Source organism: Stegostoma tigrinum, chromosome 1, assembly GCF_030684315.1.
Source record: "Stegostoma tigrinum isolate sSteTig4 chromosome 1, sSteTig4.hap1, whole genome shotgun sequence".
NCBI classification, from domain to species: domain Eukaryota; kingdom Metazoa; phylum Chordata; class Chondrichthyes; order Orectolobiformes; family Stegostomatidae; genus Stegostoma; species Stegostoma tigrinum.
In genome coordinates, this window is record NC_081354.1 from 190,235,288 (window position 1) to 190,260,808 (window position 25,521).

At 47.6% G+C, this 25,521-nt stretch overlaps 1 protein-coding gene across 1 annotated transcript in view; it reads right to left on the bottom strand.

The window, feature by feature from the left end:
- The window catches only part of LOC125459695 (disintegrin and metalloproteinase domain-containing protein 12), a 232,074-nt gene that overhangs the window by 119,429 nt on the left and 87,124 nt on the right, over positions 1-25,521 (bottom strand). Inside the window, exon 10 of the mRNA XM_059651683.1 lies at positions 10,035-10,119. Within this exon, the coding sequence (XP_059507666.1) occupies positions 10,035-10,119 (85 nt within the window). The remainder of the gene's footprint in view (positions 1-10,034; positions 10,120-25,521) is intronic.

The following is a 25,521-nucleotide window of genomic DNA, read 5'->3' on the forward strand; positions in this document are numbered from 1 at the left end:
AGGTGACTTAATTGAAACATATAAAATAATCACAGGGTTAGATAGGGTGGATAGGCAGAGTCTTTTTCCTAGGATGGTGACGGCGAGCATGAGGGGGCATAGCTTTAAATTGAGGGATGAAAGATATAGGACAGATTTCAGAGGTAGTTTCTTTACTCAGAGAGTAGTAAGGGAATGGAACGCTTTGCCTGCAACGGTAGTAGATTCGCCAACTTTAGGTACATTTAAGTCGTCATTGGACAAGCATATGGACGTACCTGGAATAGTGTAGGTTAGATGGGCTTGAGATCGGTATGACAGGTTGGCACAACATCGAGGGCCGAAGGGCCTGTACTGTGCTGGAATGTTCTATGTTCTATGCCTTGACCCACCTCCCACTCACAGATACACTACTGAAAGAGCCCATTCTGTTTGTAAAATTTCTGGCCACACATCCAGTCACCACTGACAATATCAGACTGTGGATGCAAAAAGATCCTGCCTGGAAAAATTAGACCAGATTGATTGATTTATTGTTGTCACATATTCTCAGATACATTGAAAAGTGTTGTTTTGCGTGCTACACAGGAAGATCATACCATACGCAGTCCATCAGGGTGGCAGAATAGAGTGCCGAATGCAGTGTTACAGACGGGGAGAAGTTGCAGAGAGAGAGAGAAAGAGAAAGAGATCAGAATCTAAATCTCAGAGATAATGGGAACTGCAGATGCTGGAGAATCTAAGGTAATGAAATGTGAGGCTGGATGAACACAGCAGGCCCAGCAGCATCTCAGGAGCACAAAAGCTGATGTTTCGGGCCTAGACCCTTCATCAGAGAGGGGGATGGGGTGAGGGTTCTGGAATAAATAGGGAGAGAGGGGGAGGCGGACCAAAGATGGAGAGAAAAGAAGATAGGTGGAGAGGAGAGTATAGGTGGGGAGGTAGGGAGGGGATAGGTCAGCCCAGGGAAGACGGACAGGTCAAGGAGGTGGGATGAGGTTAGTAGGTAGGAGATGGAGGTGCGGCTTGGGGTGGGAGGAAGGGATGGGTGAGAGGAAGAACAGGTTAGGGAGGCAGAGACAGGTTGGACTGGTTTAGGGATGCAGTGGGTGGAGGGGAAGAGCTGGGCTGGTTGTGTGGTGCAGTGGGGGGAGGGCACGAACTGGGCTGGTTTTGGGATGCGGTGGGGGAAGGGGAGATTTTGAAGCTGGTGAAGTCCACATTGATACCATTGGGCTGCAGGGTTCCCAAGCGGAATATGAGTTGCTGTTCCTGCAACCTTTGGGTGGCATCATTGTGGCACTGCAGGAGGCCCATGATGGACATGTCATTTAAAGAATGGGAGGGGGAGTGGAAATGGTTGGTGACTGGGAGGTGCAGTTGCTTATTGCGAACCGAGCGGAGGTGTTCTGCAAAGCGGTCCCCAATGGTTTCCCCATTGTAGAGGAAGCCACACCGGGTACAGTGGATGCAGTATACCACATTGGCAGATGCGCAGGAAATGCTACACTTGCCTCCACACCTCCTCCTTCACCCCCATCCCAGGCCCCATAATGACTTTTCACATCAAGCAGATGTTCACCTGCTCATCTGCAAATATGGTATACTGTATCCACTGTACATTGGGGAAACCAAGCGGAGGCTTGGGGACTGCTTTGCAGAACACCTCCGCTCGATTCGCAATAAACAACTGCGCCTCCCAGTCGCGAACCATTTCAGCTCCCCTTTGCATTCCTTAGACGACATGTCCATCTTGGGCCTCCTGCAGTGCCACAACGATGCCACCCGAAGGTTGCAGGAACAGCAACTCATATTCTGATCGGGAACTCTCTATCCCAATGGTGTCAATGTGGACTTCACAAGCTTCAAAATCTCCCCTCACCTCACTGCAACCCAAAACCATCCCAGCTCGTCCCCTCCTCCCTAACCTGTTCTTCCTCTCACCAATTGCCTCCTCCCACCACAAGCCACACTCCCATTTCCAACCGACTAACCTCATCTTGCCCCCTTGACCTGTCCGTCCTCCTCGGACTGACCTATCCCCTCCCTACCTCCCCTCCTACACTCACCTCTACAGGCTCGATCCCTGCCCCTTTAACTTGTCTGTCTCCTCTCCACCTATCTTCTTCTCGATCCATCTTCGATCCGCCTCGCCCTCTCTCTCTATTTATTTCAGAACCCTCTCCCCATCATCCTTTCCTGATGAAGGGTCTTGGCCTGAAACGTTAGCTTTCCTGCTCCTAAGATGATGCTTGTCCTGCTGTGTTCATCCAGCTCCACGCTTTGTTGTAACAAGGTGTAGAGCTGGAGAAACACAGCAGGCCAAGCAGCATCAGAGGAGCTGGAAGGCTGACGCTTCAGGCCTAGAGCCTTCGTCGAAAATGGGGGAGGTTAAGAGGGTTCTGAAATAAATAGGGAGAGAGGGGGAGGTGGATAGAAGACGGATAGAGGGGAAAATAGGCGGAGAGGAGATAGACAAGTCAAAGAGGCGGGGATAGAGCCAGTAAAGTTGAGTGTACGTGGTAAGTGGGGAGGAGGTAGGTCAGTCCAGAGAGGATGGACAGATAAAGGGGTCAGGATGAGGTTAGTAGGCAGGAAAATGGAGGTGCGGCTTGAGGTGGGAAGAGGGAACAGGTGAGAGGAAGAGCAGGTTAGGGAGGTTGGGACGAGCTGGGCTGGTTTTGGGATGTGGTAGTAGGAGGGGAGATTTTGAAGCTTGTGAAATCCACATTGATACCATGTGCTGCATGGTTCCCAAGTGGAATACGAGTTGCTGTTTCTGCAGCCTTCGGGTGGCATCATTGTGGCACAGCAGGAGGCCCAGGATGTACATGTCGCCTGAGGAATGGGAGGGGAGTTGAAATGGTTCGCGACTGGGAAGAGCAGTTGTTTATTGCGAATCTGCAAAGCAGTTCCCAAGCCTTCGCTTGGTTTCCCCGATGTATAGGAGGCCACAACGGGTGCAGCGTCCCACATTGGCAGATGTGCAGGTGAACCTCTGCTTGATGTGGAACGCCTTCTTGGGGCTTGGGCTGGGGGTGAGGGAGGAGGTGTGGTTGCAGGGGAACGTGCCGGGCATGGTGGGGTTGGAGGGGAGTGTGGAGTGGACAAGTGAGTCATGGAGAGCTTGGTCTCTGGAAAGCAGGCAAGCGTGGGGAAGGAAAACTGTCTTTGGTGGTGGGGTCGGATTGCAGATGGTGGAAGTATCGGAGGATGATGCACCGGATCAAGAAGTGATGGGGTGGTATGTGAAGACGAGGAGGATTCTTTTATGGTTGCTTTTGTGGGGACAGGATGTGAGGGATGTGTTGCAGGAAATATGGGAGACACGGTCGAGGGCGTTCTCGACCACTGCTGGGGGTAAGTTACGGTCCGTGAAAAACGAGGTCATTTGAGATGGACAGGCGTGGAATGCCTCATCCTGGGAGCAGATGCTGCGGAGGCGAATGAATTGGGAATAGGGGATGGCATTTTTGCAAGAAGCTGGTTGGGAGGAGGTGCATTCTAGGTAGCTGTGGGAGTTAGTGGGCTTGAAATTGATGTCGTCAGTTTCTAGGTGGTTGTCTGAGATGGAGACAGAGAAGTCCAGGAAAGTGAGAAAGGTTAGAACTGTCCCAGATGAACTTAAGGTTGGGGTGGAAGGTGCTGGTGAAGTGGATGAACTGTTCGAACTCCTCGTGGGAGCACAAGGTGGCGCTGATATAGTCATCAGTGTAACGGAGGAAGAGGTGGGGTTTGGGGCCAGTGTAGGTACAGAAGAGGGATTGCTCCACATAACCTACAAAGAGGCAGGCATAGCTTGGGCCCATGCGGGTACCGGTGGCCACCCCCTTTGTAGGAAGTGGGACTTGTGAGGGTGACGAGTTCGGCTAGGCGGATGAGGGTGTCAGTGGAGGGGGACTGGTCGGGCCTGCGGGACAGGAAGAAGTGGAGGGCCTTTAGACCATCTGCATGGGAAATGCACGTGTATAGGAACTGACGTCCATGGTGAAAATGAGGTTTTGGGGACCAGGGAATTGGAATTTCTGGAGGAGGTGGAGGGCGTGGGTGGTGTCACAGACGTAGGTAGGGAGTTCCTGGACCAAGAGGGAGAAAATGGTATCCAGATAGGTGGTGATGAGTTCGGTGAGGCAGGAGCAGGCGGAGACACTGGGTTGACCAGTGCAGTCAGGTTTGTGGCTTGTGGGAAGGAGATAAGTGGGCGGTGCAGGGTTGGGGAACACTGAGGTTAGAGGCTGTGGGTGGGAGGTCACCTGAGTTGATGAGGTTGTGGATGGTTTGGGAGATGATGGTTTGGTGCTCAGGGGTGGAGTCATGATCCAGGGGGCAGTAGGAGGTGGTGTCGGAGAGTTGGCATCTGGCCTCAGCGATGCAGAGGTCAGTGCACCATACTACACCTGCACCTCCCTTGTCTGCGGGTTTTATGGAGAGGTTGGGATTGGAGCGGTTGGCTGCCCGTTCTGTCGGGGAGAGGTTGGAGTGGGTGAGACGGGTGGAGAGCTTGTGGTGATTGATGTCTCAACAATAGTTGGAGATGAAGAGGTCTAGGGAGGGTAGGAGGCCTGGGGGTGCTGTCCAGGATGAGGGCTTGTGTTGGAGGTTGGAGAAGGGGTCAGTAGAGGGAGGGTTACGCTCACGATTAAAGAAGTAAGTGTGGAGGTGGATACGGCGGAATCACTGCTCAATGCCGAAATGTGACTGGTATTCATTGATATGTGGGTGGAGGGAGACAAAGGTGAGCCCTTTACTGAGGACTGACTGTTCGTCCTCACTAAGGGAGAGGTCTGGGGGGAGGGTGAAGACTCAGCAGGGCTCTGTGTTGCTGTTACCTCTGCAGCTGCTGGCTGTAGAGGCTGTGGGCTGAGCGATGTTGGCGCCGGCTGTGGGCGGAGTTGTGTCGGTGGTCGTGGGCAGAATGGCGTTGTCGGTAGTGTTGCCGGAGTTGGGTTGGCGTGAGTGGTGAGCAGAGTTGCATTGGCGATGGATGGAGCAGTGGTGGCGTTAGTGTCTGTTGTGTTGGTCTCGGAAATGGAGATAGTGGCTTCAGCAGCAATGGCATTCGCTATCCCAGAAGAATATTCTCTGAAGAATAAAAAAATAGGAGAGGTCCTTGGCAGGCCTGGGTGTGGGAGGCTCTGAGCTTCGGTAGGCTTGATTGAAGTGTCCTCAGATGCTCGCACATTGCTGTCAGTGTGTGTTTTAGGAGTCATAGGGAGAAATGCTTCTGAAGTGTTTCACTGTTCCGAATGCAGATGACACAGTTGGGTCCAAATTGGGAAGGCTTGAATGTGGACGTCCTAAAGCAAACCAGGCACTGCAGCCCCATCACCTTTCTTAGTACCTGCCTACAGAATCAGATCACCCCCAAATGGACTACAGTCCAAATTGAGGCCTTCCCAGTTTGGCCCCAACTGTGACAATGTCTACATTGTTACAGTGTTGAAGGTGGAACCGTAGTCAATAAATTGGAGCCTTCCATTCATATCCTTGTCATCCAGATGGTCCAGGGATGAGTGTACAGTTAAGGAGATAGTGTCTGCTGTGGGCTTGATGTGCCATCATTGAACTGTAAAGGATCAGGGCACTTTGGTGGACTGGAGTTATTCTGAGGTTTGACTAACCTCTTGAGGCACTTCATAATTATGAGATTAGTTGTGGTCCTGACACTGACCTCTTTGGAAATCCACTTGTCTCTGGCTGCCATCCTGAAAAAGACACACACTCTCTGTTTTCTGCCAGTCAGCCAGTCTCTATAACTAACACCATGGGCTCTTATCTTATTTTGCAGCCTCCTATGTGTCATCCTGTCCATGGCCTTTTGGAAATCCAAATGCATCATTTCCATTAGCTCTCTAATTTCCTCATTACCTCCTCAAAGATTAACAGATTTGTCAGGCATGATTTCCCCTTGACAAAGCCATGCTGACTCTACCCTATTTCACCATGCACTTCCAAATACTCCACAATCTCATCCTTAATAATGGATCCGAAAATTTTACCAATGACTATTGTTAGGCTAACTGGCCTATAGTTTCCTGTCCTCTGCCATGCTCTCTTCGCTGAACTATTTTCTAGCTCTCTGGGACTCTCCATGACTCCAGTGATTCCTGAAAGATCACTGCCAATGCCTCTACAATCTCCCAAGCTGTCTCCTTCTGAAGTCTGTGACATAGTCCTTCCGATCTGGGTGATTTATCCACCCACAGACCTTTCAGTTTTCCCTGCACCTTCTCATCAGTGATGGTCATTGCACTCACCTTTGTCCCCTGACTCTCTTGAAGTTCTGTTTTGCTGCTGGTGTTTTGCGCTGTGAAAACTGATGCAAAGTACCAATTCAGTCATCCACCAATTCTTTATTCCCCATTAGTTGTTCTGCAGCCTCATTTTCCAGAGGTCCAGTATCCAATCTTTCCTGTCTCTTTTCTCACTTTGTATTATTGGAGGACAGAGCTACCAGGCAGAAGTCATTGAAGCACGCTGCATGATTTTTCTTTGGCACCGGAATGATGGTAGTCTTCTTGAAGCAGCTAGGGACTTCAGATCGTAGTAAGCTGATGGTAATGGGGAAGCCAAAAGGGCAATCACAACCAGAATTGAAACCTTTCTGGACTTGGCGAGACTACATCACCACTGAGGACGGCATTTATTATGTGGAGCAAGAGTGATTGAATGAGCAAACATCACTGCCAGATACTGGCTGAAATCCACTAGAGTCATCCAAAATGAAGATCTTGGTGAGAAGTTATATCTGGAGACCAGGATTGGATGCTGACATTGCTGACTTTGTGGGGCAATGCCCAGAGTACCAAAATCGACAACTTACTGCCAGCAGCCCCCCAACATTTGTGGCTAGATGTGCATAGAGTTCATTTGTCAAACATGGCAATGACAATAGAAAAGCTGTGCACATCTTTTACAATACATGGATTCCCAAAAGTGTTGCTCACAGGCAATGGGCCATCATTGATCAGTACAGAGTTCAAGCATTTCCTTTAGGTGAGTTGCAGACAACATGTAAGGTCATACCGCCCATCGTCCAATGTTCTGGCAGAACGAGCGGACCAAACTTTGAAGGCAGGCTTAACGAATATTGAAGACAAGAGTTGACAGGCCATGTTGCAGTTGTATAGGACTTTGGTTCGGCCACATTTGGAGTACTGTGTGCAGTTCTGGTCGCCACATTACCAAAAGGATATGGATGCTTTGGAGAGGGTGCAGAGGAGGTTCACCAGGATGCTGCCTGGTGTGGAGGGCGCTAGCTCTGAAGAGAGGTTGAGTAGATTAGGATTATTTTCATTAGAAAGACGGAGATTGAGGGGGCACCTGATTGAGGTCTACAAAATTATGAGAGGTGTAGACAGGGTGGATAGCAAGAAGCTTTTTCCCAGAGTGGGGGACTCAGTTACTAGGGGTCACAATTTCAAAGTGAGAGGGGGGACGTTTAAGGGAGATATGCGTGGAAAGTTCTTTACACAGAGGGTGGTGGGTGCCTGTAACGCGTTGCCAGCAGAGATGGTAGAGGCGGGTACAGTAGCGTCATTTAAGATGCATTGAGACAGATAGATGAATGGGCAGGGAGCAGAGGGATACAGATCCTTGGAAAATAGGCGACAGGTTTAGATTAGATTAGATTCCCTACAGTGGGGAAACAGGCCCCTTGGCCCAACAAGTCCACACCGCCTCTTGGAGTATCCCACCCAGACCCATCCCCCTATAGCCCACACACCCCTGAACACTACGGGCGTTTTAGCATGGCCAATCCACCTAGCCTGCACATCTTTAGACTGAGGAGGAAACCGGAGCACCTGGAGAAAACCCACGCAGAATGTGCAAACTCCGCACGGACATTTGCCGGAGGCTGAAATCGAACCCGGGTCCCTGGCACTGTAAGGCTGCAGTGCTAACCACTGAGCCATTGCGCCGATCGTTTAAATAGAGGATCTCGATCGGTGCAGGCTTGGAGAGCCCAAGGGCCTGTTCCTGTGCTGTAATTTTCTTTGCTTTTTGTTCTTTGTTGCACATAGCATTGACCTAGCAAGATCAGAGATGACTCCTAGACTGAGCAGAACTCCTGATATTCTGTTTTTTAGTTATTCCCCCACACTACCACTGCCCCCACAGGCCCCTAGCAGTAGTGCTTCTATTTTCCCAAAATTACTGTGTGTACAGTGACACAGAAAAACAGGCACCATTATGCAAAGTCTTTTTCTCATATTTTCCACTTCCATTGAAACAGTCATGTGGCCTGGAAAACCCTAACAAACAAAGCCTGATATGGACAATGCTTACATTAAAAAGTAAAGAGTGGTAGGGAGAGAAGGTGGGAACTAAATTAAAATAGAGCTGGAGGAGAAAATAAAGTACTGCAACCTGTGTGGTGGTCACCACTCCCTAAAGGCATCATGAGAATTGGTGGAAACCATGTGCTCCATCTCCAATGACTCCCAGGCCTGCATGCAACCTCAGAAGAGGGGCAAGCAGTCAGCAGAGACTACCCACTCCGTGGCCCAGTGCCTGGACTACGCTAGTTTAATAGTTAGCCCAGAAGCAGACACACAAGGAGGTCTTCCGATTTGCTCACACTGCTCTGCACTGGGTGCCCAATGGTCAGGAGTGTGGGGCTGAGCAACCAAAAACATAACAAATCATTTTCCAACAACTGAAAAGGAGTTCAAATGCCCACAACCAATGTACACATGGTTCACAGATTCCAGAGCACTGCAGAATAAATGGTTTGGCTGGGAGTCCGTGAACCACTGCAGTCTGCCTGCAGCACCCTCCCCATAGGTCCTTGACCCGTGCTTACCAATTCCCACGGTAACACCCAACAGGCCCCTGCCACCCAGTATATCCCCAACTCCAGTCACTCTGTGGCTATGGCCCTTCCCTCCACCAGCCCCTCAAACCTGCAGTAGTGGAGGCAGCCATTCTTAGGCAATAGCTCTCTGACGATAGCCAGATTGACTGCCCCAGTTAGGGAATCTAGATGCTGTGAAGCCCACCTGGCTGGTGTCATTACAGTTGGTGACAGTGTTAAGGAAGAGAATCAGCTTTCATCAGATAGATGATGGATCAGATTTGAGGCAGTGATGGTCCTACCCTGCTTTATATGAATAAATGAAGGAATAGTCTGCTCGACCTTATCCTCATCAAGTTAACTGCTGCATATATTTCTTTTCATGACAAGATGACTGGAGTGTCGCCTGCACCTTGATCATGCTGTCAAGTCCCAACTCCTCACTGAGAATATCCGTGTCTTCCAAGTTTCACTACCATCATGTTCATTGGCATAGATTCAAAACAAATGAAGAAGCTCAAAACTGGTGACGTGTGCCTGCAGTTCACAAATCTTACACCGCACACTAATACTCGCACCTATTCTCAGTCTGTCACACTCTAACTGTAAGGTTTGAGTTGTTCTGATTTTCAGTGTATCCACAAGCAACCAATGTTCCTTATGCAGTTCTTAGTAGGAGGTTGTCACCTTGTGATGAAATGTATATGCAACAACTCCTGCAAAGATAGGTAATTTGCAAATTCTCATGTCAGCTGAGAGCGAAATACCCGGAAACACCTCAATCTGAAATGTTTGAAATGGCTCCCTTGGAGGTGCCTCAGTGGTTAGTTGAACCTCAAATCCATTGCCAACCCATTTTGGCTTGAAGTTGAATAATTGTCGTCAGCCTTCCATGCAGTGGAACGTGTGGTTTTGCTCGTATTCAATTTACTCTCTAAGTGAAAGAGAAATGGAATGGGCACTCACAGGAAACTGGTATAAACTGCAGGTTTATCTGGAAACTAAGACTGTTTGAGGCCGAATAAAAGGCACAAAGCCTTTTGTTCTCAGATTACCCAGTGATGTAGGGCAAGAAGACTGAAAAAAAACAAAGGCTAGATCCAGTCACTAGCACCAGACAAATGCTAGGTGCATTTGTAGTGACAGCAATTCCTCTGTTAGTTGATGTTTATTTTAGAAATTCTTATCAATCTTAGGCAAAGGCAGTGTGTTACAATCCACAGTGAGTGGGGAAATAGAAGAGCAAGTGAATACTCACTGCATTTATTCCTCCAGATTGGCTTGCTGAACACATGGCACCTAAACTTCCCAAACCTGCGATGCCATCGTCAAAATATCCACCTCTGTAAAAGAAAAATCACCATTAACAGAGAACACTGTCCTAGACTCAAGAAAGACAGACAGAGGTGTCAACTTTTGTAAAGGTCACAGAGTTCCTGCAGTTTTTCTATCCAAGTTATGGCTTGTGCCCCGATCTATGCCTCTATCCAAGCTCATCCAGGAACTGGTACATTGCCAAGCAGCCAAGAAGGAAGAATGATTTTCAGAGAGTGAAAAGCCAAACATGGCAAACCAAGGAAGTTAAAAAGACTATTAAGCTGAAAGAAAAAGTGTAGAAGGAGGCCAAAGTCGGTGATAACGCCAAAGATCTGGAGAAATTCAGAATCTACAATGAAGAACAAAATAGATAATAAAGACTGAGGGAATAATCTGAGGGCAAACAAGCGAGGATTTAATAAATCTGTGAGTAAGAGCTTCTTGCATTATATAAGAAGAAATAAGAGGTCAAAATAAACATCAGCCCCTTAGAAAATGAATCTGGGGAGAGAGCTTTGTGGAACAAGGAAATGACAGAGGAATTCAACAGATACTTTTCATCAGTGATAATGGGAACTGCAGATGCTGGAGAATCAAAGATAATAAAATGTGAGGCTTGAACACAGCAGGCCCAGCAGCGTCTCAGGAGCACAAAAGCTGACGTTTCGGGCCTAGACCCTTCATCAGAGAGGGGGATGGGGTGAGGGTTCTGGAATAAATAGGGAGAGAGGGGGAGGCGGACCGAAGATGGAGAGAAAAGAAGATAGGTGGAGAGGAGAGTATAGTTGGGGAGTTAGGGAGGGGATAGGTCAGTCCAGGGAAGATGGACAGGTCAAGGAGGTGGGATGAGGTTAGTAGGTAGGAGATGGAGGTGCGGCTTGGGGTGGGAGGAAGGGATGGGTGAGAGGAAGAACAGGTTAGGGAGGCAGAAACAGGCTGGACTGGTTTTGGGACGCAGTGGGTGGGTGGGAAGAGCTGGGCTGGTTGTGTGGTGCAGTGGGGGGAGGGGACGAACTGGGCCGGTTTTGGGATGCGGTGGGGGAAGGGGAGATTTTGAAGCTGGTGAAGTCCACATTGATACCATTGGGCGGCAGGTTTCCCAATCGGAATATGAGTTGCTGTTCCTGCAACCTTCGGGTGGCATCATTGTGGCACTGCAGGAGGCCCATGATGGACATGTCATCTGAAGAATGGGAGGGGGAGTGGAAATAGTTTGCGACTGGGAGGTGCAGTTGTTTATTACGAACCGAGCGGAGGTGTTCTGCAAAGCGGTCCCCAAGCCTCCGCTTGGTTTCCCACTTCCTACAGACAAAGGGGTTGGCCATGGGCCCCAGCTATGCCTGCCTTTTGTAGGTTACGTGGAACAGCCCCTCTTCCGCACCTACACAGGCCCCAAACCCCACCTCTTCTTCCGTTACATTGATGACTATATCGGCGCCGCCTCTTGCTCCCCAGAGGAGCTCGAACAGTTCATCCACTTCACCAACACCTTCCACTCCAACCTTCAGTTCATCTGGGCCATCTCCAGCACATCCCTCACCTTCCTGGACCTCTCAGTCTCCATCTCAGGCAACCAGCTTGTAACTGATGTCCATTTCAAACCCACCGACTCCCACAGCTACCTAGAATACACCTCCACATCTCTTCCCACCCACCCTCTTGCAAAAATTCCATCGCCTATTCCCAATTCCTCCGCCTCTGCCGCATCTGCACCCACGATGAGGCATTCCACTCCCGCACATCCCAGATGTCCAAGTTCTTCAAGGACCGCAACTTTCCCCCCACAGTGGTCGAGAACGCCCTTGACCGCGTCTCCCGCATTTCCCGCAACACATCCCTCACACCCCGCCCCCGCCACAACTGCCCAAAGAGGATACCCCTCGTTCTCACACACCACCCCACCAACCTCCGGATACAACGCATCATCCTCTGACACTTCCACCATCTACAATCCGACCCCACCACCCAAGACATTTTTCCATCCCCACCCTTGTCTGCTTTCCGGAGAGACCACTGTTACCGTGACTCCCTTGTTTGCTCCACACTGCCCTCCAATCCCACCACACCCGGCACCTTCCCCTGCAACCGCAGGAAATGCTACACTTGCCCCCACACCTCCTCCCTCACCCCTATCCCAGGCCCCAAGATGACTTTCCATATTAAGCAGAGGTTCACCTGCACATCTGCCAATGTGGTATACTGCATCCAGTGTACCCGGTGTGGCTTTCTCTACATTGGGGGAACCAAGCGGAGGCTTGGGGACCACTTTTCAGAACACCTCCGCTCGGTTCGCAATAAACAACTGCACCTCCCAGTCGCAAACCATTTCCACTCCCCCTCCCATTCTTTAGATGACATGTCCATCAGGGCCTCCTGCAGTGCCACAATGATGCCACCCGTAGGTTGCTGGAACAGCAACTCATATTCCGCTTGGGAACCCTGCAGCCCAATGGTATCAATGTGGACTTCACCAGCTTCAAAATCTCCCCTTCCCCCACCGCATCCCAAAACCGGCCCAGTTCGTCCCCTCCCCCCACTGCACCACACAACCAGCCCAGCTCTTCCCCTCCACCCACTGCAACCCATATCCAGTCCAACCTGTCTCTGCCTCCCTAACCGGTTCTTCCTCTCACCCATCCCTTCCTCCCACCCCAAGCCGCACCTCCATCTCCTACCTACTAACCTCATCCCACCTCCTTGACCTGTCCGTCTTCCCTGGACTGACCTATCCCCTCCCTACCTATACTCTCCTCTCCACCTATCTTCTTTTCTCTCCATCTTCGGTCCGCCTCCCCCTCTCTCCCTATTTATTCCAGTTCCCTCTCCCCATCCCCCTCTCTGATGAAGGGTCTAGGCCCGAAACGTCAGCTTTTGTCCTCCTGAGATACTTTTCATCAGCCTTTTTGCTGGAATATACTTTGAATTACCATGATTTGATTTGATTTATTTCTTGTGATGTGTACTTATGACAAATTCAGTGAAAAGTGTTGTTTATTGTTGCTACTCTGTGGTGTCATCTTAAAACACAGAAATTAAACCAAAACACAGAAAATAAACACAGAAGAATAAAACAGTGAACTTCATCTTCTAGCCTTACCTCAATTCAGTGAGGTGTTCTTTGTAACAGCATCCGCTTCTAGCTCAGCTCCTGCACCCTGATCCTTGTGTCCGTGCTGTGAAGTTGACATTACTGCAGCAACCAAGCATCACCACCCAACAGCCACTGGAACAAAGAGCCGCTACTCTCTGGTGCCATTCCACCTCCCCTAGTGCTGCCATGAGTTCATGGTGGGTTGATTTCACTGATGCAGCTGCAGCTGCCACAGGGCCCTGCAATGGGCCCAAAATCGCTGCCTTTACCATCAGCTATCCAGACCTAGCCATGACCTGGAACTTTGGCTCAGCCTGTGAGTCTGAAGCACTGGAGTAAGGACTAGAGAATACAGGGGCGGAATTAAGTACCATCACCATCACTAGAGAATTAGTTTTAGACAAACTAATGGGGCTAAAGGCAGGTCAGTCCCGTGGCCCTGATGGCTTGAATCCTTGGATGCTGCTAGAGAAGCTACAGAGATAGTGGATGCATTGGGTGTAATTTTCCTTGAGTGCTTGGCTTCTGGAAAAGTGCCAGATGCTGGAAAACTGCTGGATATTGCTATTCGAAAAGTGAGGGAGCCAAAAAGTGGGTACAGACCAATTAGCCTTGGATCTACAGTTAGAAGAGTATTGGAATCAATTAAAAACCAAAGAACTGTGGACATTGTGAATCAGGAACAAAAACAAAGTTGTTGGAAAGATTCAGCAGGTCTGGCAGCATCTGTGGAGGAGAAAACAGAATTAACGTTTCGGGTCCAGTGACTGTTCCTCAGAATAATTGGAATCAATTATTGAGGAAGTCATGGCAGACATTTTGGAAATCATAATCTGATCAAGCAGAGTCAGCATGGCTTCATGAAAGAGGAATTGTGTCTAACTAATTTATTAGCGCTCTCTGAGGACATTTCCACTGCAATGGAGAGCAGAGAACCAGTATCGCAACCAATTACGGCCCCATCATTTACTATTGATCATCAGTAATGTGTTGGAAGATTTCAGCAACAGTGTTGTGAAGCAGCACCTCCTCAGCAATCGCCTGCTCCATGATGCCCAGTTTTGGTTCTGCCAGGGCCTCTCAGCTCCTGACTTCATTACAGCCTTGGTTCAAGCATGGACAAAAGAGCTGAATTCCAGAGGTGAGGTGAGAATTGACAGCCCTTGACAGCAAGGCTGCATTCAACTGAGTGAGATTTCAAGGAGCCCTAGCAAAACTGGAATCAATCGGTATTCGGGGTGAACTCTCCACTGGTTGAAGTCAAAACAGGCACCTTGGAAAATGGTTGTGATTGTTGGACATCCATTATCTGCAGGACATTCTCTGCTGGAGTTTCTCAGAGTAGTGTCCTCAGCGCAAACATCTTTTGCTGCTTCATCAGTGACTTCCCTTCATGATAAGGTCAAAAATGGGGATGTTCACCAATGACTAATGTTTAGCACCATTCGTGACTCTGCAGATGCTGAAACACTCTATAGCCAAATGCAACAAAATCTCGACAATGTTCAGATGGGCTGACAAGTGGCAAGTAGTATTCTCATCACACAAATAGAACGTAGAACAATACAGCGCAGAACAGGCCCTTTGGCCCTCGATGTTGCGCCGACCTTTGAACTAATCTAAGCCCCTCCCCCTTCACAATCCCATCATTATCCGTATGCTTATCCAAGGATGCCAGATTATGACCATCACCAATGTGAATGAATCAAACCATGACCCCTTGAATTTCAATGGTGTTTCCACCACGAAATGCCCCACTATTAACATCCTAGAATTACCTTTGACCAGAAAATCAACTGGATTTCCCATTTGAATACAAAAAGCTACAAGAGTAGATCAAAGGCGAGGAGTACCGCAGTGAGTTACTTTCTTCCTTACTCCCAAAGCCTGTCCATCATTGACAAAGCACAAGTCTGGAGTGTGGTGGAATACACCCCACTTTCCTACGTGGGTGCAGCTCCAACAACACTCAAGAATCTTGAAAGTGTTCAGGATGAAGCAGCTGGCTTGATTGGCCCCAAATCGACAAGCATCTGCTCCCTCCACCACCAGTGCTCAGTAGTAGCAGTGTGTACAATCTACAAGATGCATTTCAGAAATTCAATAAGATCCTTACGCAGCACCTTCCAAACCCATGCGCGCTTCAACCTGGATTGACAAGGGCAGCAAATACCTGGGAACACCAACATTCATAAGTTCCCTTCCAAGGCAGTCATCAGCTCGTGTTGGAAATGTATCATTGTTCCTTCACCGTCACTGGGACACAGTCCTGGATTTCCACCCTGATCGGCTCACTGGGCCAATCCACAGCAGATTGACTGCTGCAGTTCAAGAAGGCAACTCAACATCATGAAACCAAAGACAACTTGGGATGGGCAATAAATGCTGGACCAGCCAACAACACCCAATCCCATGAATGAATAACAAAAAAAATGTTAGAAACAAAGATAGTGGATACATTGTTTGTAATTTTTCAAAAATCCTTGAAAAAGCACTGGAGGATTGGAAAACAGTGAATTTGACATTCCTAATGAATACGGGAGGGAGGCAAAAAGCAGTTACTATAGGCCGATTAGCCTCACAGCAATTGAAATTATTTATTGAGGAAATAATAGAAGACTATTTGGAAAAACATAATCTGATCAAGCTCAGTCAGCATAACTTCATGAAATGGAAATTGTGCCTGACTAATTTATTAGAGTTTTTTGAGGAAGCCTCAACCAAAGTGGATAGAGGGTGTGTTGTCTTTGTCCTTAAAGAAGACATTCAACAATGGACCTCACATGCGGTTAAGTGGTCAGATAAGAGCCCATAGTGTTAGAGGTGGCATATAGGTCTGCAAAGAGAATTGGCTCATGGACAGAAAACAGTGGGTGGGGTGAAGAGGCTCTTTCTCAGATTGGCGACCTGTAACAAGGTGTTCCACAGGGGTCGGTGCAGGGACTGCAGCTGTTTACAATGTTTATTAATGACTTGGAGGAAGGAAGTGAATGTACAATAACCAAATTTGTAGATGATAGAAATATAGCTGGAAAGGTATGTTGTGAGGGTTACAATCAGTTTACAGAGAGACATTGGACACAGTGGGCTGACCTATAAAGCCAGTGTGCCAGAGATCTTCACCACTCTGTCTGTGACACCACTTTCTCGGAATTATGCACCTGCACTTCGAGGACTGTCTCTGAACAAAGATTAAATAAGCTGGGACTCGACTTATTATGGATTGAGCCAGTAGTACATTACGGATCTGACTGTGGCTTACTTCCAGATTTTTTAAAATTGCATTCAAATTCCACCATCTGCTCTGGCAAGATTTGAACCTGGATCCCCAGAACATTCAGGGTCTCTGGATTAACAGTGTGATGGTATGTGTACAGCAGTGTGTGTACCTGTGTCTATCTGTGTTAGGTTCAACTGGTTACAGTAAAGTTTGTAATGTTTGGTACAGCACTATGATATAGTGGTTAGCATTGCTGCCTCAAGTCACATAGTACTGCTGTTTCAAAACGCCAAGGAGTCAGGTTTGGCTTCAGACTTGGGTGACTTTGTGTGTTGAGTCTGCATGTTCTCCCCCTATCTCCCTCTTTCCATCATAGCCCAAAGATGTACCGGTTAGGTGGTTTGGCCATGCTAAATGACTAGTCCCCAGGTCTGGATGGGATCTATCCCAGGTTGTTGAGGGAAATGAGAGAGGAAATAGCTGGGGCCTTAACAGAGGGTGAGGCCCCAGAGGACTGGAGAATTGCTAATGTTGCCCCCTTGTTTAAGAAGAGTAGCAGGGATAATCCAGGTAATTATCGACCGGTGAGCCTAATGTCAGTGTTGGGGAAACTGTTGGAGAAGATACTGAGGGATAGGATATATTCCCATTTGGAAGAAAATGGGTTTATCAGTGATATACATCATGGTTTTGTGCAGGGAGGTCATGTCTTACCAACTTAATAGAATTCTTTGAGGACGTGACAAAGTTGATTGATGAGGGAAAGGCTGTAGATGTCATCTACATGGACTTCAGTAAGGCGTTTGATAAGGTTCCCCATGGAAGGCTGATGGAGAAAATGAAGTCGCGTGGGGTCCAGGGTGTGCTAGCTAGATGGATAGAGAACTGGCTTGGCAACAGGTGACAGAGAGTAGTATTGGAAGGGGGTTTCTCAAATTGGAAACCTGTGACCAGTGGTGTTCCGCAGGGATCTGTGCTGGGACCACTGTTGTTTGTGATGTACGTAAACGATTTGGAGGAAGGTATAGGTGGTCTGATTAGCAAGTCTGATTTACAGATGACACGAAGGTTGCTGGAGTAGCAGATAGTGAAGGGGACTGTCAGAGATTACAGCAGAATATAGATAGACTGGAGAGTTGGGTAGATAAATGGCAGATGGAGTTCAATCCGGGCAAATGCGAGGTGATGCATTTTGGAAGATCTAATTCAACAGCAAACTATATAGTAAATGGAGAATTCCTGGGAAAATTGATGAACAGAGAGATCTGGGTGTTCAGGTCCATTGTTCCCTGAAGGTGACAACGCAGGTCAATAGGGTGGTCAAGAAGGCATATGGCATGCTTTCCTTCATTGGGCGGGGTATTGAGTACAAGAGTTGGCAGGTCATGTTGCAGTTGTATAGGACTTTGGTTCGGCCACATTTAGAGTACTGTGTACAATTTTGGTTGCTACATTACCAAAAGGATGTGGATGCTTTGGAGAGGGTGCAGAGGAGGTTCACCAGGATGTTGACTGGTATGGAGGGCGCTAGTTGTGAAGAGAGGTTGAGTAGATTAGGATTATTTACATGAGGAAGATGGAGATTGATGGGGAACCTGATTGAAGTCTGCAAAATCATGAGGGGTATAGACAGGGTGGTTAGCAAGAAGCTTTTTCCCAGAATGGGGGACTCAATTACTAGGGGCCATGAGGTCAAAGTGAGAGGAGGAAAGTTTATGGGAGATATGCGTGGAAAGTTCTTTACACAGAGGGTGGTGGGTGCCTAGAACGTGTTGTCAGTGGAGGTGGTAGACGCAGACACATTAGCGTCTTTTAAGATATATCTGGACAGGTACATGGATGGGCAGGGAGAAAATGGACACAGACTGTTAGAAAATAGATGATAGATTTAGACAGAGGATCTTGATCGGTGCAGGCGTGGAGGGCCAAAAGGCCTTTTCCTGTGCTGTAATTTTCTTTGTTCTAAATTGCCCCATAATGTCCAGGGATGTGCAGTCTAGGTGCATTAGCCATGGTAAGCACAGCGTTAAATACAGACTGGGCCTGGGAGAGTACTCTTTGGTAGGTCAGTGCAGACTCATGGGCTTCTTTATGCACTACAGGGATTCTCTGATTCTATGATTTCAGAAGGATGAGAGATGATCACATTGAAGGATCAAGTGGAGACAATAGCCTAGTCATATTATTGCTTGATCATTAATCCAGATAGTCAGGTAATGTTCACAGGACCTGAGTTCATTTCCGACCATGGCAAGTGGTGGAATTTGAATGCTGTAAAATAACCTGAAATTAAGAGTCTAACGATGATCATGAGTCCATTGCCAATTGTCAGAAAACTCCGTCTCACTCACTAATGTGAAGAATACTTCAATCCTTACCTGGTCAAGCCCACATGTGACTCCTGACCCTTAGCAACGTGGTTGACACTTGACTGTCCTCTGGACAATTATAGGCAGGTATAAATGTTGAGCTGGACGAACACAGCAGGCCAAAAAGCTGATGTTTCGGGCTTAGGCCTGCTGTGTTCATCCAGCTTCACACCTTGTTATCTTGGATTCTCCAGCATCTGCAGTTCCTAGTATCTCAGGTATAAATGTTGCCTGAGCCAGTGATGGCCTTATCCCATGAATGAATTTAAAAACAAAACAACTCTTACAGAGCTTGACAGGATAAATGCGAGTGGATGTTTCCCCTCTTGGGAGAGTGTAGACTGAGAGGGCACAGTCTCAGAATAAATGGCCATCTCATATCAGACCGCTTGGATTGGTTGAACAGACTGTGGAGTCACTGAAGAACATACAGGAAGCACAGATTGTGATGGTTAGTAGATTTAGAGATGAGGCCACACATAGGTTCAGACAGATAGTGCCTCTCAGGGGAAAGAGTCGTGCAGTCAGAGAGCTGTGCAAATGAAGAGAGACAGAAAAAGCTAGCTTTTTTTTATTTTAAAAGGGACTTGAAGGACAACTGTTTCCTCACAGAGGGTTGTTCATGTTTGGAATGAAATGCCAGAGGAAGTAGTAGATGCAGCTGCAGTTACATTTAAGAGAAAGTTTGGATGTATACATGAACAGGAAAGGTTCAAAGGGAAATGGGCCAAATGCAGCCAAATGGGACCATTTTAGTTTTGTAAATTTGTTTGGCTTGGACAAGTTCGCTCAAAGGATCTGTTTCTATGCTGTATGAAGCTATGATTCTATGCCATCAGTTTAAGACTGAGATAAGGAGAAATTTCTTTCAGAGCATTGTGAGTCTTTAGGGCCAAGGGTATTTTTGAGTTGTTGCATCTTGTGGGCCTTGACAAGTGACCGAGAAGGTTGATGAGGGCAGAGTAGTAGACATGGTATTGATTTCAGTAAGGCCCTTGTTAAGGCTCCACACATTAGGCTGCTCTAGAAGGTTAGTTTGCAAGGAATCCAGGGAGATCTGTCAACTTGGATACACAATTGGCTTGATGGTAGGAAGCAGAGCGTATTAATGAAAGGATGCTTGTCGAACTAGAGGCCTGTCACTAGTGGTGTGCTTCAGGGTTCAGTGCAAGATCCATTGCTGTTTGGCAGTATTGTGGACAGTAAGAAAGGTCATCAAAACTGAAACAGGACCTTGATTAGCTGGGGAAATGGGCAGAATGGAGTTTAATATAGATAAGGTGACCTGTTGCATTTATGGAAAGTCATTGAGTTTCATGGTGAATGGTATGGTCTTAAAGAGTGTACATAGAACAGTACAGCACAGTACAGACGCTTTGGCCCACAAGGTTGTATTAACCTATTATCCTACGAAAATCAATCTAACCTACATACTCTACATTTTACCGTCCTCCAAGTGCCTATCCAAGAGTCGCTTAAAAGTCTCTAAATTATCTCACTCCACTACCACCACTGGCAGTGCATTCCATACGCCCACCACTCTCTGTGTGAAGAACCTACCTCTGACATCTCCCCTATAGTTTCCTCCAATCGCCTTAAAATTATGCCCCCTCTTAATAGTCATTTTCGCCTTGAGAAAAATTCTCTGACTATCCACTCTATGTCTCTTATCATTTTGTACACCTCTATCAAGCCACCTCCCATCCTTCTTTGCTCCAATTAGAAAAGCCCTAGCTCCCTCACCCTTTCCGCATAAGACCAGCCCTCCATTCCAGGCAGCATCCTGGTAAATCTCCTCTGCACCCTCTATAAATCTTCCACATCTTTCTTGTAATGAGGAGACCAGAACTGAACACAACACTCCCAAGTGTGGTCTAACCAGAGTTTTATAGAGGTGCAGCATAACCTCACGGCTCTTAAACTCAATTCCCCTGCCAGTGAAAGTGAAAACACCAGACGCCTTATTTACAAACCTGTCAACTTGGGTAGCAACTTCAAAGGATCTATGGGTCTGGACCCCAGGATCCCTCTGTTCCTCCACACTGCCGAGAATCCTGCTATTAACCCTGTATTCTGCATTCACATCCACCCCTCCAAAATGAATCACTTCACACTTTTCCGGGTTGAATTCCATCTGCCCCTTTTTGCCCAGCTCTCCATCCTGTCAATGACTCACTACAACCTACAACAGCCCTCCACTGTGTCCACAACTCCACCAACCTGCGTGTCATCGGCAAACTTACTAACCCACCCTTCCGCTTCCTCATCCAAGTCATTTATGAAGATCACAAAGAGCAGAGGTCCCAGAACAGATCCCTGCAGAATACCACAGGTCACTGAGCTCAAGACTGAATACTTTCCGTCGACTACCACCCTCACTGTTCCATTGGACAGCCAGTTTTGTATCCAGACAGCCCAATTTCCCTGAATCCCATGCCTCCTTACTTTCTGAATGAGCCTACATTGCCTTGCTAAAATCCATACACGCCACATTCACTGTTGTACCTTCATTGATGTGTTTTGTCACATCCTCAAAGAATTCAGTAATGCTTGTGAGGCATGACCTGCCCCTCACAAAGCCATGCTGACTATTTCTAATCAAGCTGTGTTTTTCCAAATAATTACAAATACTGTCTCTCAGAGCCTTCTCTAATAATTTGCCCACCAGAGAAGTAACACTGACTGGCCTGTAATTTCCAGGATTATTCCTATTTCCTTTCTTGAACAAGGAAATGACATTTGCCATCCTCCAATCATTTGGTACTACTCCAGTGAACTGTGAGGATGCAAAGATCATCGCCAGAGGGACAGCAATCTCGTCCCTCACTTCCCATAGAAACCTTGGGTATATCTCATCTGGCCCAGGGGATTTACCTATCCTCAAGTTTTTCAAAATTTCTATCGCATCCTCCTTCCGAAGATCAACCTGTTTGACCATATCGGCCTGTTTCATGCTGCCCTCACAAACATCAAGGTCCCTCTCACTGTTGAATACTGAAGCCAAGCATTCATTCAGGACCTCCCATGCCTCCTGTGACTCCACACACAAGTTTCCTCTACTATCCCTGTTTGCCCCTACCCTCACTCTGTCCATCCTCTTGTACTTCGCGTAACCATAGAACACCTTGGGGTTTCCCTTGATCTCACCTGCCAAGGTTTCCTCATACCCCCTTCTAGCTCTCCTAAGTTCATTCTTCACTTCCTTCCTGGCTACCTTGTAGACCTCTAGATCTCTGTTCAAACCTTGCTTCCTCAGCCCGAAGTAAGCTTCCTTCTTCCTCTTGACTAGATGTTCCACATGTCTTGTCATCCAAGGTTCCTTCACCTTACCATCATTTCCTTGCATCAGTGGGACAAACCTGCTTTGAACTTGTAACAGCTGTTCTCGAAACAACCTCCACATTTCTGTCGTGCATTTTCCTGAGAACATCTGATCCCAGCTGGTGCTCCGTACTTCTTGCCTAATAGCATTGTAATTCCCCTCCCTCCAAATAAATACTTTCCCATTCCCTCTGATCCTATCCCTCCCCATGACTATAGTAACAGTCAATGAGTGTGATCATTGTCACCGAAATGCTGTCCCACCAAGAGTTCTGTCACCTGGCCTGATTTTTTGCCAAGCACCAAATCCAATATGGCCTCCCCTCTAGTCAGCCTATCTACATATTGACTCAGAAATCCTTCCTGGACATACCTAACAAAATCTAGTCCATCCAGACTTTTTGCATTTAAGAGGTTCCGGTCCTTATGAGGGAAGTTGAAGTCCCCCATGACAACCATTACGTCTGAGTGTAGTGGAACAGAGAGACTTTGGAGTTCATAGAATATATTATTTTTTAATAGAGGCCCCATAGTGTGGATATATGCCATTCCACCCAAAGTCCACACTGACCTATTAGAAAGCATCCCACCCAGACCCATCCCTGTAACCCTGAATTTTCTGTGGCTAACACACCTAACCTACACATCCCTGAACACTTAGAGACAGTAAGGACTGCAGATGCTGGAAGCCACAGTTAATAGACATGGAGCTGGAAAAGCACAGCAGGTCAGCCAAAACCTTAGGAGTAGGAAACTCAATGTTTAGGGTCAAAACCTTAGTCAGAACTGGGGAGGGTGAGAGGAGCCCAGAAATAAATAGAGAGAGAGGGTTTATGGGCTGGTGGGTGCATAGGTGAGATGGAGGTAACTGGAAGCTGGTAGGGATTTGTTGTAGTTGGTCAATGGGAATGGTGGAGCAGATGGGTGAGTCGGAACATGGACAGTTAGGGGCTGGAGAAATATTGAAGCTGGTGATGCAGGTAGGTGGTTATTGTGATTGGTCAGTGGGAGGGTTAGATGAATCGGAAGATGGACAGGTTGGGAGAGGGAAGATTTTGAAACTGGTGAAGTCACAATGCAGGCCTTTGGGCTGGAAGCTCCCGAAGCGAAATATGAACAAAGAACAAAGAAACCTACAGCACAGGAACAGGCCCTTCGGCCCTCCCAGCCTGCGCCGATCAAGATCCTCTGTCTAACCTGTCATCTATTTTCTAACGGTCTGTGTCCATTTGCTCCCTGCCCATCCATGTACCTGTCCAAATATATCTCAAAAGATGCTAACGTGTCTGCGTCTACCACCTCCGCTGGCAACGCGTTCCAGGCACCCACCACCCTCTTTGTAAAGAACAATGAGGTGTTGTTCACCTCATATATGAGGTAAACAGTCCTGAAGAAGTATTTTGAACCTAACCATTGGCTTTCCTGCCCCTCGGATATTGTCTGACCTGTTGTGCTTTTCCAGCTGCACATCTATTGACATCCCTAAACACAATTGGCAATTTAGCATGGCTAGTCGGTATAGGATCCTTTACATTTGTCAGTAGCTGTCGTAGGGTGGTTGCTGGTTTGTGAGCAACTACAATACACCAGACCCCTAGGTATCAGGTTAGCCCATAAACCGACAACCACCCTACGACAGCTACTGACAAACATAAAGGATCCCATACCCAAAACCAACAAAACTGGTGTAATATACAAAATATCATGCAAGGACTGTGAGAAACTACACAGGCCAATCAGAAGAAAACTGACAATACGTGAACACCAATTAGCCACAAAGAGACACGACCAATTCTCACTTGTTTCACTACACATGGGCAATGAGGGACACAAATTCGACTGGGACAACACATCCATAATCACACAAATCAAACAGAGACACACCAGGGAATTCTAGGAGGACTGGTATTCCAAGCGGAACTCCATCAGCAAACACTTTGAATTAGACCCTGTGTACAAACTGCTGAGAAACATAATCGAAAGTTATACCAAACACTCCAGCAAACCGAGGCACACAAATATCAAACAGGACCGAACACTTTGTGAGGGGAAGGTCATGCCTCACAAACCTTATCGAGTTCTTTGAGGATGTGACTAGAAAAGTTGATGAGGGTCGAGCTGTGGATGTGGTGTATATGGACTTCATTAAGGCATTTGATAAGGTTCCCCATTGGTAGGCTCATTCAGAAGGTCAGGAGGAATGGGATACAGGGGAACTTAGCTGTCTGGATATAGAGATAATGGGAACTGCAGATGCTGGAGAATTCCAAGATAATAAAATGTGAGGCTGGATGAACACAGCAGGCCAAGCAGCATCTCAGGAGCACAAAAGCTGACGTTTCGGGCCTAGACCCTTCGATGAAGGGTCTAGGCCCGAAACGTCAGCTTTTGTGCTCCTGAGATGCTGCTTGGCCTGCTGTGTTCATCCAGCCTCACATTTTATTGTCTGGATATAGAATTGGCTGGCCAACAGAAGGCAGCGAGTGGTAGTAGAAGGAAAATATTCTGCCTGGAAGTCAGTGGTGAGTTGTGTTCCACAGGGCTCTGTCCTTGGGCCTCTACTGTTTGTAATTTTTATTACTGACTTGGATGAGGGGATTGAAGGATGGATCAGCAAGTTTGCAGACGACACAAAGGTTGGAGGTGTAGTTGACAGTATAGAGGGCTGTTGTAGGCTGCAGCGGGACATTGACAGGATGCAGAGATGGGCTGAGAGGTGGCAGATGGAGTTCAACCTGGATAAATGTGAGGTGATGCATTTTGGAAGGTCGAATTTGAAAGCTGAGTACAGGATTAAGGATAGGATTCTTGGCAGTGTGGAGGAACAGAGGGATCTTGGTGTGCAGATACATAGATCCCTTAAAATGGCCACCCAAGTGGACAGGGTTGTTAAGAAAGCATATGGTGTTTTGGCTTTCATTAACAGGGGGATTGAGTTTAAGAGTCGTGAGATCTTGTTGCAGCTCTATAAAACTTTGGTTAGACCGCACTTGGAATACTGCGTCCAGTTCTGGGCGCCCTATTATAGGAAAGATGTGGATGCTTTGGAGAGGGTTCAGAGGAGGTTTACCAGGATGCTGCCTGGACTGGAGGGCTTATCTTATGAAGAGAGGTTGACTGAGCTCGGACTTTTCTCATTGGAGAAAAGGAGGAGGAGAGGGGACCTAATTGAGGTATACAAGATAATGAGAGGCATAGATAGAGTTGATAGCCAGAGACTATTTCCCAGGGCAGAAATGGCTAACGCGAGGGGTCATAGTTTTAAGCTGGTTGGAGGAAAGTATAGAGGGGATGTCAGAAGCGGGTTCTTTACACAGAGAGTTGTGAGAGCATGGAATGCGTTGCCAGCAGCAGTTGTGGAAGCAAAGTTATTGGGGACATTTAAGAGACTGCTGGACATGCATATGGTCACAGAAATTTAAGGGTG